Below are 17,396 nucleotides of genomic sequence, written 5' to 3' on the forward strand. Positions count from 1 at the left end.
CTTGATGGAAAACGCTCTTGATTCCAGAGTGCATTCATGTTTAGTCTGAAGTGTCAGGAAGCATTTGAGCTCTTCGCCAGCGGAACGCAGCGTACCACCGCACAGAAGATGACCTTTTTAAAACCCATCCTCCGAGGATACTGTACACAACACACATGGTTTAAAAAAATGTGGGCCATGAGTGTATTTTTGACTTGATTGTCCCTTTTTTTTTAATGAGTTTACTTTGGACATGGAATAAATCAAGGGAAGATGGAGGGAAGCAGAGGGAAACAACAGAGGAGATGAGACGGAGGGAAGCAGGATGAAAGGCTGAATGGGAGGAAATCAGGGCAGGATTGAGGAGGCAGACGAAGAGTTAGATGTGGAGGGAGAGGAGGGTCACAGAGAGTTCATCTGTGGAGAGACGGAGGGAGGAGACGGCGGAGGACGGGACATTATTACAGGCTGTTTAAAGAGGAGAGGGACTCTGGGAATATCTTTGTTATTCTAAACATACAATATATTAAACACAACACAAACACACCAGAGAGAAAAGCTGAGGGTATGCAGGGAGTGCACAGTTAAAGTCAGCGTGCACCTCGCTCATCCTGTAATGTGACTGAGTTCATGTGTTTAATATGCAGGAATTTCCTCTGAAGAGACTCTTTTTATAGTGTCATACTCGTGGCTGCCTCAGAACAGATCAGAGTTAGCGGTGGGTTTATCACAGCCGCCTCCAGTCGCTCCCATTCCTTCTCGATCCCGTCAGAAACCACCTGCCCGGGGCGGCGGTACAGGAAACGCACTCGACCGAGCTGTGTTGCCTCTGCAGCTCGTCCGGATGCTCAAATACAAGCACAGTTTGTGCTTTTAGCCTCTGACCCAGTGACCGGGCTTGTGAGAGTGCACCATCATCGTGGAAAATATGATTGTTTACTTGCCTGCCGGGAGTTACGTGAGGTGACTGATAGCGGTTTAAGCTCTGTGTGCTCAGGACAGAGTCTGATTCAAGAAGTGTTTAGCTTAGCTTCGCTCAAAGACCCTCAGACCCTGTCCACACATACAGTACGCAGGGATGCGTATTTCTTAAAACAAAGCGTTTCCTGTGCATTTTGGCCTTTCGTACATACGTAAGCAGCATTTTAGGACATAGACACCCACGTTCATTAGTGTTCGTAGCATCGTTGGCAAATGTGAACTCAGAGTTCGTGTTATGATGTCGGAGTATTTGAGTTCGTACGTTGACAAAATGGCTGTCTCTGGATCTTACGTGACTTTATGCACCTGCAGCCTCACGGTGTCGAACCACTTATTCTGGAAAGCGTCTCATCGGCCTCCTGTCGCTGCTTTGTTCCTCATTTGTGTGTCGCTTTGGATGAAAGCTTCTCTGCAAAATAAATAAATATTAATGTGTAATAGATTTAACGCAGCATAGAACTAGAAAACAATATGTTGTAGTTAAATGCATCCAACAACAGATCGGCCTTGTGTTGCACCAGGTTTTCAGTTTCCTCTGAACTCCGACCAAAACCAAGTTTATTCTGGGATGTTTCTGTGGCGAGCTGGCGGTCGTCACTATATAATATGTAAACAAGACCGCTTTGGAGCTTTTGGGAGACATGTTTGTTACTCTTTTGATGGAGGCTCAGTTTTCCCCTGCAGTCTAGTCTTTGTGCTAAGCTAGGCTAATGTAGCAGCAAAATATTAAACCAAGATTCATTGACTACTTTGGCATTGCCCAAAATCTGTGAGGAAGAAATCTGGGCACGACTTCTGTGAACTTAGACGACCTGATAAATGTGATTTGGTGCGATCATAGTAAAAATCTCTATATTAGGGTTGTTACAGTGTATTAGCGATGTGTATACCTGAACTGGCTAATGCTTGAAATCTTGCATGCAAACACAAATTTGGAAAAACTGCTTTTAGAAACACATCGTGCCTTTAATTTAAAACCATGAATGCAAACTACTAACTGCGTGTGCACAATGTTTGTTGTTTGTCTTCTCGTTGTAGTAATTCAGGTTTTAAGTGTTTTTCACGACATCATTGAAAATCATTCCTCAGTGAGATTTAAATTAAAGTATGACGCAGTATGTTTTCGGTCATGAGACAGGAGTTGATGGTGACAGAAGTCCGTCGGCTTATTGTCCGACTGGGAATCGAGAGTGCAAGTCGGCGCTGCGTCACCAAACTTTCAGCTCCACCGATTTTAAAGTTGCACACATGAGACCTGCTGGTGTAAACTCTCGTTAAGATGGCGGATAACCATGTTCTTTTAAAGTTAATGAATCAAATAGTAACAGAGCTCCTGACTGACTCAGCAAATAGCTGCTGAGTCTTTCCTCCCCTGAAGACACAGTTACCTCTCATCACATGATTGGTTGCCAGGTTTGATCTCAAAAGCAGGTAAAACCCCAGGTTTGGATACACAGCTCCAAGTATCTAAGAGACAAACCACAGCCGCCATTTTTCCAAACCCATCCAAACACCAGAAGCTTTTAATTTAGAGAATATGTTTTTCCTGCCTTCAGGCAGCCACTGGCTTCTTCTCCTCAGCCAGCATGCCACTTGAATCAGTTTACAGCTGGAGGTGAACCTTCTCGACGAACAGCATTTCTTCCTCTGGGGCTGTTTTTGGCTTTGAATTTGAGAGCAGGGACTCTTTAAGGAAACTTGACGTTGTGTTCAGGGGCTTGTGGGAAGGTAGAGAGTTGAATAAACCTGTGGTACATGTTGGGACATCCTCTGTACTTTATCAGTCCCATCCTAGCAATGATTGGGAGCAGCTAAATTGTGGTGCGGTTGTCTACATCCTCCCCCAAACCAGCAGGGACTGTGGTACATATTGGAGACTCGGAAGAGTAAAACGTAGCTGAGAGGCAAAGTGCAACATTTCAGCATGCAGAGAAACACCGCCGGCCTGCGCGTGCTATGTTTTCTAAAGTTTCATTCAGCTGACTCACAGCTGCAAGAAAATAAGAGATTCACTGCAAGCTGCAAGAGAATAGTCCCCCTGAGACGCGTTAATATTTAACGTGCATTGATTGATTCATTCCTCGCTGCCATTTTTCAACCCCCCAAATAATCTGAAACCAAAAGCGTCCGTTTCACTTCAGAGCCGCGGTGTCAGATGGTTACTGGAGGAGTGGAGGGATGAGGGGAGGTAAATCTCCCTCGCAGTTTGGAAATACATCCTCCTCTCATCGCTCGCCAGCTGCTCTCAGCGTGAAACCCAGCAGACACGCTAACGGGGTCGCGTGGAGATACGGGAATACTCGGAGCAGAGTTTCCTGGTTCCAGAGAATGACGACGCTCTCTTTTTTCCCCGTCTGTTTCCAGGGCCTGCCGGCTGAAGAAGAAGGCCCAGCACGAAGCCAACAAGATCAAGCTGTGGGGGCTCAACCAGGAGTATGGTCAGTACTGAGCACAAAGCACACAGCCACGCAAAGTCCTAATGTAATGATGAACATGTTGAAACTCCTGCTGACGGATGACATTCCTGTTTCTTTTATTGGTTAATTGGATCAACTCAGAAAACAAAGTTGTGTTTGTTTTTTCGTTACAAGTTGGAGGTTTTCAGTGTTTTTCTTGACGGTGGTGAGGTTTATGATTCAGAGTCATCACCCTGAAGGGAAATAAGGTTAGCCATGAGAGAACAGATGCAGGTCTGCAGGAGACTAGGACCTCAATATACACAACCCAGACCCCCTCAAATCTACTCACTATCTTTCTCATCTCTGTTGAGAGTCGCACATGTGCAGCACCCATCAGACACTCGGTAGAAAATGGCGGCAGGTAAAGCAAACGTTTTAATTGTCCTGGAAACGGGAGTTTAGTTGGATGGTGTTGAGGGATGTGGGCAAAACTCAAAATATGTGCAAGATGGATCAGATGAAACATGAGAATCAGATAAAGTCTTTGTTGTTATTTGATAAATGAAAGAAAATGGTATAGGGTCAACTGAAAAATTGATTGTGGGCACATTTCTGGCCGACTTGCCTGATCAGACAAAAACATCAACACAAACCTGAACCACCGGACCTTTACCTTTGTTCAGTATTTCTTCACGAAGCATTTAAACTGATGTCAAAGCCGGCTGTTTTATCAGGAAACTGGACTTTGGTTCTTTTAACTTCAGCTCGCCTCGGTTGCGTCCAGCAGGTGATAATCAATCAAAGTGTTGCGGCTGCTGAGCTGCTTGTGTCTCTGCTGGTTCAGTAGAAGTGTTTTATTAACTAGATGAAAATGTGACTGAGCTGTTTGTCTCTCCTTGATCTTTAACTTTAAGAGGTTTTTTCTTTCTGATCGAGTTTCACCATCATTTCCTGCGCTGAGTCACACACATCCTGATGCTTTGTCTCATCGTCGGTGTAGTTACTTGATAAATATTTGATGTTTGCTGTGTGACGCAGCATTTCTGCTCTTTCCCCTCCAGGTTATTGTCATTTTTGTGTGTTTATATTTCTCCTGACAGCAGGAATGCTGCTCTGTGATTTCAGATAACACGACGTGCCTCCAATATAGAAATAAAAGAACGGGGCTCTGTAGGAAGAGAGCACCCAGTTTCTTTACTTCCTGTGTGAATGTTCAGCTGTGGACATGTGACTTTATCCTGTACTGCTTTTACATTGGACAACAAACCCACTAACACCTGTCTGGTACGATCAGCCGTCATTGTCAGGCCAAATGACTCTGCAGCAGTTACAGTAGGAGTGTAAATTTGATCGACATCCGGGTGGACACACTAATTTTCGTTTTGCGATGCGATGCCGTGACGTGCGTTGAAGCCCTGCTCGAGCATCGCTCAGTCTGCGCTGCACAGACCGAAGTAAAGGATATTTATTGTTCCCTCACCAGAAGAAACACAGAAAGACTCGTCTACTTTTTAGCCTGTTCATGCTAATTTTAGTGTAAAAGTGACTTAATTACCCTTTAGGTTTATGTCGTGTCGTGTAGCTGTATTAATGACTTCTTCAGTGAAGGAAACTAAGTTGACTTTAACGTTAAACTGAGATTTATTTCACACACAGCAGCAGTTAAAAAATCATTGACGGCTCATTTCCACTGCGGCCCTTCTCCAACGTACGGCAACAAAAAACCCAAACCACACCGTGAAGTGGTGCAGCTGACATGTTCCGACCTCTGTTCATAAAAGAAATCAAATGCAGATGAAGCTACAAATGACTGAGAAAACATCTTCTTCAAGGCCGCTTCCAAGACGCCGCCGTTTCTAGAAATCAGGTTACCGCAGAGCGCCGATGATAACGAGATCACCGAGGAGCGTGTAAACAGTCTGATCGAGGAAAAAACCCGAGAAGGGTGACTTCACCTCCTCCCCGATAATCAACACCTCTCCTCTGCCAGATCTGTCAGCCCACTCCTCCTCCTCCTCCTGCCTCCTCCTCCTCCTCCTCCTCCTCCTCCTCCTCCTCCTCGTCTGGTTGGCTTCGACTTCTTTGAATTCAACCCCCGTGCAGCGTCCAACTTCCTTTGTCCCTTTTTTTTCTCCTCCCATTTTTTTTACATTCCAGTCATTCCTGATCCCGAAACCGGCATTTCATTGCAAAGGCTTTAGTTGTGGCTCCCGCAAATTTTTTGTTCGAGTGGCAGGAAGCCAAAACACACAGGGCTTAACCTCACACATCGCCTCGCTTCCTCCTCTCCCTCCTCTCCCTCCTTTTCTCTTTTCTGTTTAAATTCTCTCATTCACCCACTTTCTCCGTCCTCTCTCTCTCTCTCTCTCCTTCACTGTGAGTAGCAGCTATACAAAACACACTTTACAGACTTGAGCAGCAGATTCAACCTAAAAAAACTAAAAAAAGCAGGACTTTGGAGCCGTGCCAGTGCCGGGAAGCCTCCTGACTTCAGTTACAGTGTGTGTGTGTGTGTGTGTGTGTGTGTGTGTGTGTGTGTGTGACAGAGATACAGAAAATAAAAAATAATAAAAAATGTAGTGCATCACTTCAGACCCACCGTGGTCCTTCGCCCACACACACACTCCCCGCTGAGACGAGCGCCGGACTAAAGAGGAATCAGATCCATGAGAGAATAATACACACTGACAGGAGGGGTGTCATGGCGCCATCGGGTCACATGACCCCCACGGTGGGTGGGGGAGGGGGGAGGAGCCAGAAATCACAGAAGGTGCTGATGATTCACACCATCAGCAGCAGCAGCAGCAGCAGCAGCAGAGATGAGCCTCCAGCAAATCCTGTTTCTGGAGTGAGAATAGACAGCTGATCTGGCACCGCCGTACAGTAGCTGCCACGTTAGAAAATATCCTGTAAGAAGTGTTTATCAAACGTTGTGTGCTCCACATTTCAGCCCCTTAAAATGCACGAAGTTAATATTGTTTTAGTATCGATTTAAAATATGAAACGACTACTAGAAAATGTCCAGCTTCCCGGAGCCGAAGGTCACGTCGGCTCTCCTCGTCCACGAGTCCAAATATATAAAGAATCAACGTTTGACTCAAATGGTTCAGCTGATATTATCGCTCGTAATGAAAGAAACAGTATTCTCACTCGCGGTCTCAGACGTTTTTCACGACCTCCTGTATATATATAATAAAAAACAGTCCATCTTCACCACGAGAAACTGGACCCGGAGAGCACTCACAGCTTTGGACTGAAGAAAAGACTGAAACCATTAATCAATAAAGTTCAGCTCTGGTGTCGGAGAGTGTTGCTGGGCTTTGATGGAAGGAGATCTGCCGGAGGAGGAAGAAAGGCAGCGACACGAGGACCTGATTTTAAATCCAGATTCTTAATTATAATTGCTGCAACTCTTTTATTTCCTTGGTTGATTTTTCTATAAAATGTCAGAAAGTGGGATAGATGTAGATACAAGATACTCAGTTTACTGTCAGAGGAGAGAAACCAGAAAATATTCACATTTAAGAAGCTGGAATCAGAGAATAATGACTGTTTTCAGCCATTAATCGCAGCTGTAGTTTGCATAGCGGTGCTCGCGCTCATGTGTTTCACTCACTCATGTAATATTCACCTTAAAGAGCTCTGAAAGGTTTTTTTCACATTCGACTTCTGCGTCGACCTCGTTCTGCTCTGGTCACAAGCTCTCAGCCACGACTTCCCTCATTTCACTTTCACTACTGTTTGTTTGTTTTAACTGAAGATCGCTTTAGTTTTTTCTTGTTCTCCTTTGCTCTTCAAAACAAACGTCCTCTCTGTCCCACGAGGCGCCTGCTTCTTGCTGGTTATCAGACCTCGTTACTTTGGAGTCCCGACTGAAATGTGTTCGGCTTCGTCAGAATCATCTATTGAGTCACACTCGATTTAACAGATGATTGGTTGATGATTTTTGCGTATTTTATTTTGGCAGGATTCTTGTGAAACTGCTTTGTGTAAAGACAACGATAAACATTGATGGTTTGCCAGAAAAATGAGCCAATAATCGTCAGATTAAGCATTCATTTAGCAATTAATCAGTCAGTCGGTGACTTCAACAACAGTTTTCTGTGCTGATTTGTTATTTCTGAGATGAAAATGATTTTTTATTTTGTGTTGGGCTGCACAGAGAACCTGTTGGGCGCGCTGCTGCGGATCAAGGAGGTGATCCGACTGCGGGTGGAGAGCAGCGAGGAAGAGGACACTGACGAGCGAGGGATGACCCAGCGCCTGGAAGACATCCTGCGAGAGTCGAGCGGTGAGAGAACACAAGAACACAGAAACAGGCGTTATCGTAAAGAAATTGCTCAGCCTCGTGCCGTTGGATAGTCGGGTGAAGTTTCGTGGTCAACAAAACATTTCTGGAGCTTCACAGCAAAAGCCAGCGACATAAAGAAACAACGGCAAAAAACAACAACATAAATAAAATGGCTCCATACAGCCTTGAGATCCCAAATTGACTTGAACATCTCCGCAAATCACTTTGGATAACACTTGGACTTGGTTTTTATTTATGTCTTTAAAGTCGCCAGCTTCTTTGTGTGAAGCTCCAGAAATGTTTTGTGTACGAAAAAACACTTTCTGTCGACATGTGGGTGAGTAGATAACGACTGAATGTTCATGTTCTTGATGTGAATCACCAAGAACTGTAAATGAGTCAAAAGACAGAGTTTAGCTTTTGTGGTTTTGGTTTTCTCTTTGTGATGATCTATTTCCTGTCTTGTCCTTTTTCTTTCCGTCACACCTTCCTAATTTATCTCCATGACGGCTGCAGGTCCTTTAGTCGCCGGGCGGACCAAAGACTTTGTACAGAGGATTTTGGCGGCCAGCGCCAGCGGTCAGAACCAGCGCAAAGAGCCCCCGGAAGGAGATGATGAGGCGGCGGGCTAGACTCACCCAGCCTCGCCCCTCTTCCTCCTCCTCCTCCTCCTCCTCCTCCCTCCACCTTCCCCGTCCCAGCACCACCAACCAACCTGAATTGACCAAGCCTCTCTGCACCGCCGCCACTCTCACGTTGTACACTTTCGAAGTAAGAGATGAAGAGGTGGGAGGTGCTGGGAAAGAGGGAGAGGACGAGGACGGAGTAGCCTAAACAAAAATGGGAGTAAATTGCCACCCTGCTCCTGCTGCTCTCCTGTCGGTCCTCCAAACAGCAGCCGCGCTCACCGCTCTGACTCTGCAGGCTGCAACACCACCACCACCACCACCACCGGGCCGGAGCTGCTGCTGACGTCTGTGTTCTGTGTTCTGTCTGTGCGCATGTGTGTGTGTGTGTGTGTGTGTGTGTGTACATGTTGGACATGTAACATACTGTATGAGTGTGTATAGTGTTTCCTCTCTCCCTCTGTGTGCTGTATTTGTATCCCAGTGTGCCTATGAATAGACATTGCACTGTTTTGTAGATGGTCGTAGTTGCCGGCAGGGGACCGGTAGTGAGCCGAGGGCGAGGGGGCATTTGAGGATAGAGGAAGTGCTAAAATAAGGAAGTGGGAGGAGCCCAGGCCTGGAAGACAAAGAAACTGGTGTGTGTGCGTGCTTGTGTGTGTGCGTGTGTGTGTGTGTGTGTTTTTTTGTGTTTGGCCGGGCTCCTATAGAAGCACTGCATACCATTCGGATTGCATCGGCCATCTGAAATGTCAGTAAATGTTGTGACACACAACAAGTGATGGAGTCCTGATGCCAGAGCAGCTGTTGGTGGAAACAACAGCCTGATTGTTGTGGAAAAGTCCTTGGAGCTTTAATACCCCCCCCCACACCACCACTCCTCCCCCCTCCCTCCCTCTTTAACACCCCTTCACCCCATCAAAACGTAAGCAGAGTCAAAACTGAACAAGAAAAAAAAAACTGCACCTTAATTCAAACTGACCAAAGATAAGTGATACTGCTGAAAACCACTCGGACACCAAAACCGCTTCAGATGCTGCCAGCCATTAACACATCGTTTTGTTCTGGGAGGTGGAGGGAAAGTGGCTGAAACATGCTGATTGTTGTCATGTTTACCCGCACGCGTCCTCAGAGGACGACGTCACCGAACGGACTTTAATCCCCCCTTTCACCTAAATGCACTATATCATGGACCTGAGAGAGCGCGAGTGGCGTGACGGACAGGAAATGACTGACACTTTATGAATCCGTCGGCCTGTTAGCTCTGCAGCCTGGTGCTCCTTCAGCTTTTCTGCAGTGGCTTTTATTTTTACCCACAAAAGGGAAGTGTCCTCAATGCCTTCCCCGAGCCCTCTCCTCAACCCCTGACCTGATTATGTAGCGCACCTTCCTGAATTGCAATGACAAATAGAGAAAAACACTTGTAGATGTAGGAAGCGAATACATTTGATTTGTTTTTTGTTTGTTTTTTTTAAATTCTGATTTCTGTTGTTATCTGGCGATGCCACAGCCCACAGAGTGGGCGTCAGTCTTGAGAAATCTGCCTTTCTTCTGCGGTCTTTGCTGAAGCTGAAGACCGATCTGTCCAAGGTCTCTAAATGTTGTTGGACATAAAAAAAAAAAAAAAAAATGTCAAGGACCCTTTGAATTGCACTGTGGTAAAAGCAACCAAGCACCTTTGAAGAGGGCTTCAGATCCTCCAAAAGAGAAGAGAAAAAAAAAAGACTCATGGCACCTTTTGTCTGAAGACAGATATTGATTGAGAGACTGGTTGTGGGCGCTCAGCGCTGCCACAGGTGGTCTCGGTTTGTCTCAGCGGTGCTGCTGTTCGATGGAAAAATGAAAAAAAGCAATGCAAACCTGAGCGGAGGCATCAGGCGGTAACTGCTGACTGGGTTTTGGCCTGCGAGCACGAACTGTTGTAATAGGCAGTTTGTTTGCATAATGACGCCTTTCTGAAGTGCCTGGAGCTTACAGCCACAGGGACCTGTGTTATTATGCCTGATCTTGAACCCTATTACAAGGTAAAACGTAACCCATGACTACTGCTCCCAGCTTGGCCTCACTTGACTTTACTTAGTGGAAAAAAACCTGCGGGCCTGTGTCGGGTCCTATCTCACATTCAGCCAAAAAAAAAAAAAAAAAAGTCAACCAAAATGTTTTTCTTTCAGATTAAAACCTATACGTGGATCAGTAGCTGGCACCGCTCTCTGTGAACATCATCTCTGGGAAATGTAAGCGGAGGAGTGGCTGTTAGCGAGGCATTCCTCTTTTTGTTTTTCAACCTTGACGAGCTCCCGACTGGGCTGCGCTCCAAAGCTGCTGCGATGTAACATACGACTCTCCTCTTATGGAAACTCCATTTCCTGTCTGAACCAGGAGAGGAGCAGTTAACCTTCACCTCCTCGAGGTCTCGCTCGTGATCGTATTGAAAGCCAGAGCCGTTTGTCTCGCTCCTGTTTAGGTTTGTGTTTCCCTCTCATTCTGGGAAATGTGGCTCACGGTCGTATGAGTATAGACATGTACTGTAAACAGAGGATTCCTGGCGTTTAGCTGGAAAGGTTTCCTCCTGGATTTCTGCCGCCGGTGTGCAGAGCTTTTAAGCTCTGATGCTAAAGACAGATATCTTGTCTGTCGCTTTGCAAAAAAACAAAAAACACTGCCTGATGCAGCAGCGAGAGGCTCTGATGTCACATTAAACATCACCACAGGAACCCGGTCAGGTTTCCATGTGCTCATTTTACTGTAAATGAGGATCCAGGACACGGTCATCGAGGCCAGTAGAGTAAAAATGATTTGTTAAAGGTGCACTCTGCACTTGTTTGTGCTGCGGAGAAGTGGTTCCTCCCTCCTCCCACTTGCTCTCGAGGCTTGGGAAGTCACAGGATCTGATGCTGGCAGCAGCTTCCTTCACATGGCCTCGCACAACAGCAAACAAAAAGAGAGGCAACGGCTGAAAACAACTGTACACAGCGACAGAGTTTAAAATGTTGTGCGAACCATCTGTCGCGTCGGAGGAGGACGAGTTATTTGGGTTTAAGAGGGATTTCCACTCTGAATGCTCAAGTTTGTCCTGATGTTTTCCTTCCTCCGAAAGTGGCGTTATGTAACGCGACGCACCATCTGTTGTGTACATTCACGTATATGCCAAAAACTGAACTGAACAGAAAACTGTTGTAACGCAGCGAATTCCTGCCACAGATCCAAACAACAAACAAGACATGACGCCGGATTTTCCACAACCAGTGAGCTCGTAGAAAAGGGCTTAAAATGACACTGTAGCATCATTCCTCTCCTGCGGAATATCCCTTTAACTGTATAGCTTTAACGCAGAGCGGCCTCTTTTTGGCAAGGCCGCTTGTCTGTGCTCACATTCCTGACTCAGTTTCCCAGAAAGCTTCTGTTTATGTGTACCTGGAAGCGGGAGGCAGATCCGCGCGGGGGGAACTGGAACGACCCAAAGATGGCTGCTGCCGGGTCACGTTTCTGTGGCTGTCTCCGTGAGCTCGGCCCGGGTCGACTCGAGGAAACAGCTGGGACCTTTAAAAAACACAGAAGCGATGCTCTCGGCTCGCAGATGTAACCGGCTGTGACCTAATATGGACGATGACTTTGCATAAACTGGGACGATTCTTATCTGAATCACTTCCTTGTTCGGTGTCAGGAGAGACAGGGAGAAGTAAACAGTCCTGAAACTGTCTGTCGCTGACGTTTCTCTGCCTGAGAAAGAGAAACTTTTCTGTCCTCGCAGTGAAACGACCGCCTCGGCTGTCGGGGGGGCAGCGGCAGCTCGAAGCCCCTCAGAGCAGATTCACGCAGACAGAAGAGGTCGAGCTCCTCAGATGTCGAGCCTTTAAGTGGAGCTGCTAATGAAGAAATCTGTTTTTTAATGCGGGTCCGGTCGCATTTGGCTGCGATCGACTGTCAGTCACTTCTGTGAATATCTGGACTTTCTTCTATATTTGGCTGAAGTGCTGGAAGAGAGCAGTTGAATAATTAAATAGCCCAGATGTCCACCGACACAGCGGCTGCGTCGCATCGCGGCTGCAGCCAGCGTCCATCAGCCAGCCCGTCATCAAACAAATACAGACAATTAACTCACATGGATTTAATGTTTAAAGGAATAGTTTCAGAAAATACACTTGTTTGCTTTCTTGCTGAGAGTCGGATGTAAAGACGCCACGCTAACGTTTGTTTACGGTAAACATGCAGCTACGGGCAGCTGTTAGTTAGCTTAGCATAAAGAGCTAATCCTGGCTCTGTCCACAGGCAACATTATCCTCCTCTACACTCACTGACTCACACACATATTTATGGTTCAGGGCGGTCACGTGCAGGACTTTTCTGTTGGCCGGGTCCATTGACTTCCTCGAGTCTGGGCTGGTTGCCCGGCAACCTCACAGCAATGGCTGCCGCTGGAATCAGAAGAGCTTCTGAGGTGCTGGTGGGCAGATTTAGTTAAATTTGGATAGAGCAGGCCGGATATTTCCAACAGTTTCCAGTGAGTCTTCACCAGGAGCTCCTAACTTCCTGCAGCGAGGCCTCCAAATGATTTGTTGATGACATCTGGAAGTTTTTGTTGTTTGTTACAGAAGCACAAAAACACACAAACATTTAATTTATGTAACATTGATGTAACACCAGATTGTTTTGTAAGGAGGAAGAGACTCTGACATGCCGTCCATCTGGAGACGGTGCAGATGGTGATGCTAACATGCTAACATTAGCCATGCTACAACTGACAGCACTGTTTATACATGGCACTACAGGCCGCCCTGCTTGTTGCTGTAGGCCCAGTTTAATACGCAACAGAATTTCACACATGTCGTAGGGCGTCTCTGCTCCGCCTGTCATGACACTGGTTTTAATCTCAACTCGAGGCGAGAATGTAATTTTAGACGATCGTCGGCTGCATTAACAATCGGTTATCGGTTAATCATTAACAATAAAATATGTGTGACGTTTTTCCATTATAAAACTGTTTTAACCACTGATAAATGATATATGATGTAATATTTACATTTACATACAGAAGTTAGAAGAGCAAATAATAACACAAGATAGTGACCTGTTCTCCGAAATCCGACCCGTACTGAGGCTAAAATACAATTTATTTTTGTGCGTCTTTAATATAAAGTGTATTTTATTTTGATATATTTGCACAACAAGTATTTGTAATTTGTAACAAGACTCTTTGATACATTTGTGCCGTCTCTGATTGTCGATTAATGACATTTTCAATCCTTAACGGCGATTTCTCCATTTATAATCATACACGAACATCTCTATGTGCTGCTGACAGTTTATTCACGTCACTGCGTCTCTAACGTCTGTGAAGCAGGATGCAATTATTTTTCCTTCGGCTCGTTCGGTGCGATTCAATTTCAAATAACTTTATCCGTCTCTGAGGTGTGACTGCAGACGCACGTGGAGAAATTTAAAAATACATAAAAAGAAGAAAAACACAGCAGAAATAAAAGCGACTGTACACATTGTGATGCTGATCTGATGCTAATAATAGTGTGATTATGGCACAATGAACTGTGCACACAGACACAAAGTCAAGGAAAACCACAAAGTGTCTCTCAGCATATTGATCGTAAACGAGCTGCAGCTGTGAGCAGCTTCTTGAAACGCTTCTGATGGACGTTTGAACTGTGACGGAGACGTGACGGACACATCTGGTGGACATCTGGTGTCAGTCCATCAACTCAAAATCAAGACCAAACAACCATTTTTGATAATTTGAGTGATTATTAAAGGAACTCAGAGAGAACATTAGCAGTTTCCAGCCTCTGTTGTGTGAGGATTTGCTGCATTTCTGCTTCATGTCACTCTAAATTTAATATATTCTGGTATGAAACCACACCGGCAGTTCGAGCTCTGGGAACGTGTGATTTCACTTTTAATTGGCTAAACTATTAAAAGATGAATTGATCATAAGTTGCGCCCTCATTGGCTGTAAAGGTTTGACGCTGAAGAGCTGCTCTGTGTTAAATCCTTCTGTTTGTGCTCAGTCCCTGTTTGGAAAAACACTAAGTCGAGTCGAGTTAAGACAAACGGAGGAGCAGCGTCGGAGTGAAGAGGGCGGGGGAGCGGCCTCCTTCCTCCCTCTCTCAGCAGCTCTCATGTGAGCGGAGGTGTCGCGGAGCGGCGGGCTGAATAGAGCCATCAGTAAGCCTACACTGGTGGGACGCTGCTGACCTCCGGGTGCCCGTCCCCACTCTGCCCCAGCGCTCACATTGTGGGAGACACTCAGGCTTCTCCGGTTTCAAAGGCGACTGGGGGAAGCAGCACTTAGCCGGGGCCTCAGAATAGCTTATCCCAAACTTTTTAATCCCCTCCATCACCTCCGCCCTCTTTCACACTCTGACAGCTGCGGAGGAGGAGGAGGAGAGGGATCGTGGCCGCTCGCCGTGGCGACCTGCATCTTGATGCCCCCGTCTCCCTTTGTCACTGACCTGGAAACCTCCGTCTGGGATGGAGCCAGATGGAGTGAAGGTGTCAGATTAGACCTGCAGGTCCACGTGACGCCTTTTTTAAAAAACTGAAGCGGAGTTGCTGGACGCCGGCTGAAAGCTAGCTCCAGTTTGTGCCTCTCAATGTCCGACATTCAAATCACAGAGCCGAGCGTCTGTTCTTATAGAAGTGTAAATCTCTGGTGATGTTTCAAAAACACAGGAGGTCGTTTAAAGACCCTGAAAACCGTTTCCTGCCTCAGTTTTATAACATGAGCGACGACACAATGCTTCCACACTTGGTGGAGCTCAGTTGGAAAAGGTGATGTTACATACTTACACGCATAAATCAGGACACTAACAAGACACTTAAACTGTCTACACACAAGTTTGTTTTTGCTTTAACTCGTCGTTACAAAGTAGATTAACGACTGTAAAATAACGACACCAGCAGCGTTTAGATCGGTTCCCGGTAAATCCTCGTTTTCACAAAGCATACTCCTCTGCCACCAGCCCTCCCGGGGAAAGTCGAGGCTGACTGCCAACCCAGTCCACCATTTTCTCTGCTTTTATGTCTCCATTTTAGACTAAATGAGTGAATGAACTCCCTTTTCTTTTGTCCTGTATTGTTGTTAGTAGCTAAATGTGAGGAAAAACGATAATATCACTTTAAACTTCGGTCCTCACCAGGAGGAAAATATCTCGTCTCCTGCGTCGACCTGTTTTCCAAACGTGATCTAAGAAATGACGATAGCGTGAATCGACACGTCTGCTCTGTACGAGCATAGTCCTGATCCACCTGCCTGAAACGAATATGGGTCGATCAGAAGTTGTTTAAATTTATTATTTATGAGAAAACCATTTACACGACAGCCTCAGAACTGAGCTTCAGACCAATGTTCTGATCCCAGTCCACTAACCCATTGATACTGACACATTTATACTCAGTCCAAGTCCTAAAAAGTACATTTTCTGTACTGAATACTCATTTCAGACGAGTACTCGCTCAACACTAATAAAATAATATTGTATCAGTACTTCAGACCAGCAGACGTCTGGGTTGAAATGACACCGGCTGAGAAAACGTTGAATCTTTACAGCTTTAAAAATCTGTTTTCATACATGTATAAACTGCAGCGGACAGAAAAGTTTTACATCCAAACAGAAGAGTTACTGACAAATCAAACACCTTAAGATCTGAGAGACATGTTGCTCGCCCTCTAACAGCCGCCACTGTTTTCAGCATCGAGCTGACCCAAATCATCAGACCGTCGCATTTGCCCCTTTTAAGGACGTGTTGCACTGTCGGTCCGCCTGACTGCTTTGAATTCAGGCGAGGAGATGCCCCGGTTAAAAAGGTTTAAAGGAATAGTTTGAGATATTTGAAAAACACTCATTTTGCACTGGCAGATGATAAACTTAGCTTAGCTTAGCTTAGCTTAGCTTAGCTTAGCGTAAAGAATGGAAACGGGAGAATCAGGTCGCCTGGCTCTGTCCTTTGTGGAAGTAATGTGATTTTACACGTGCGACTCTGGATTGTATAACTTGTATCGTACCGTCAGTCTGCACGGTGAACACTGAGGAGGGTAGAACGTCTTTAAAACCTCACCAGAGATTTGAATCGCAGGCGCCGAGCTCTGCGTCTCAAGCGTAACGGTGACGTGTGAGCGGCACGTCGCGGCTTTAACCAAAACCAAGTCAGTCGTTTCTGTCGGGGTCGACGAGTCGAGGTCGAAGGGTCGGCTGTGGATGTGAGCGCGAAAAAAGACACGACGTCCGGATGCTTTTGACATCCGACGACAGGCGTCGTTGTGTAGAGCGAAGACACAGCGATCACATCCCTGCCGGTCCTTTAAATCCACGTGAAAACACGTTGAACGACGGGAGGAAAAGGAGGATCGAGAGACGAGCAAACATTCCACGATGCCATGTCATATACTGTACAGCGACCCCTACTTCTCTTCTTCCCTTTTTCCTCCCTCCTGCCCCCGTCTGTCTTTCAGTAATCACATTACTACAGTGATACTTCGGACCTGTTAACACATTAACACATCTTTATGTACAACTCCTTCGTCAGTAAGTAACCTTTAAGAAAATAGTACAAAAAAAAAAACAACACAAAAAGAAAAAAAAAATACAAGAAGTGCCGTACAAATAGAAGCCTAATATTTTTTGTTTTTGGTTTTGTGTGAGTGTACTGTACACCTGTATAATGTATATTTTAATATTTATATGCAGCTGTTGTATTAAAGTATATTTTTAAAATAAAACTGCATCCGTGTGTGTTTTTAATGTAATCAGCGCCTCTGAGGACGCTGAGGTGTTTCCTGCTGATTGATTTGTTTCAGGTGTTGACTGTTGACGGCAGCCAGGTGTCGGGGAGTTTAATTAAAGGTGTTGTTCTTTGTCTCCTCAAAGTCAGGACGTGTTTCCACTGCGGGACCGAGCGGCTCATGAATGCTGCACAGCACCACCAGCAGGTCGGACAGACTCACTGCTTCAGTTATGAAAGAGGGGTTGTGTTTTTTTTTTGTTTTTTTTACATAATTTGATCCTGAAGGTTTAAAGAGGAGGATCGAGCCTTTTATGAGTTCTGACGTGTTCTGACAACGACCCGGGATCCAGCTCGCACTGCTTTAATGTTGACGAGCGCTGACTTCTG

General features: G+C 45.8%; 1 protein-coding gene across 7 annotated transcripts in view; it reads left to right on the forward strand.

Annotated features, from left to right (window-relative positions):
* LOC311269895 (uncharacterized protein) overlaps window positions 1–17,004 on the forward strand; it is a 38,703-nt gene extending 21,699 nt beyond the window's left edge. For all 7 annotated transcript variants that reach the window (XM_084374420.1, XM_084374425.1, XM_084374423.1 and 4 more), the window contains 3 exons: window positions 3,325–3,398; window positions 7,522–7,650; window positions 8,167–17,004. In XM_084374420.1, coding sequence (XP_084230546.1) covers window positions 3,325–3,398; window positions 7,522–7,650; window positions 8,167–8,282 — 319 coding nt within the window. In that variant the 3' untranslated portion in view covers window positions 8,283–17,004. The remainder of the gene's footprint in view (window positions 1–3,324; window positions 3,399–7,521; window positions 7,651–8,166) is intronic.
* The last annotated feature ends 392 nt before the right edge of the window (window positions 17,005–17,396 follow it).

The sequence above is a fragment of the Pagrus pagrus genome (genome assembly GCF_965226575.1).
Source record: "Pagrus pagrus genome assembly, chromosome: 2".
Classification (NCBI taxonomy): Eukaryota; Metazoa; Chordata; class Actinopteri; order Spariformes; family Sparidae; genus Pagrus; species Pagrus pagrus.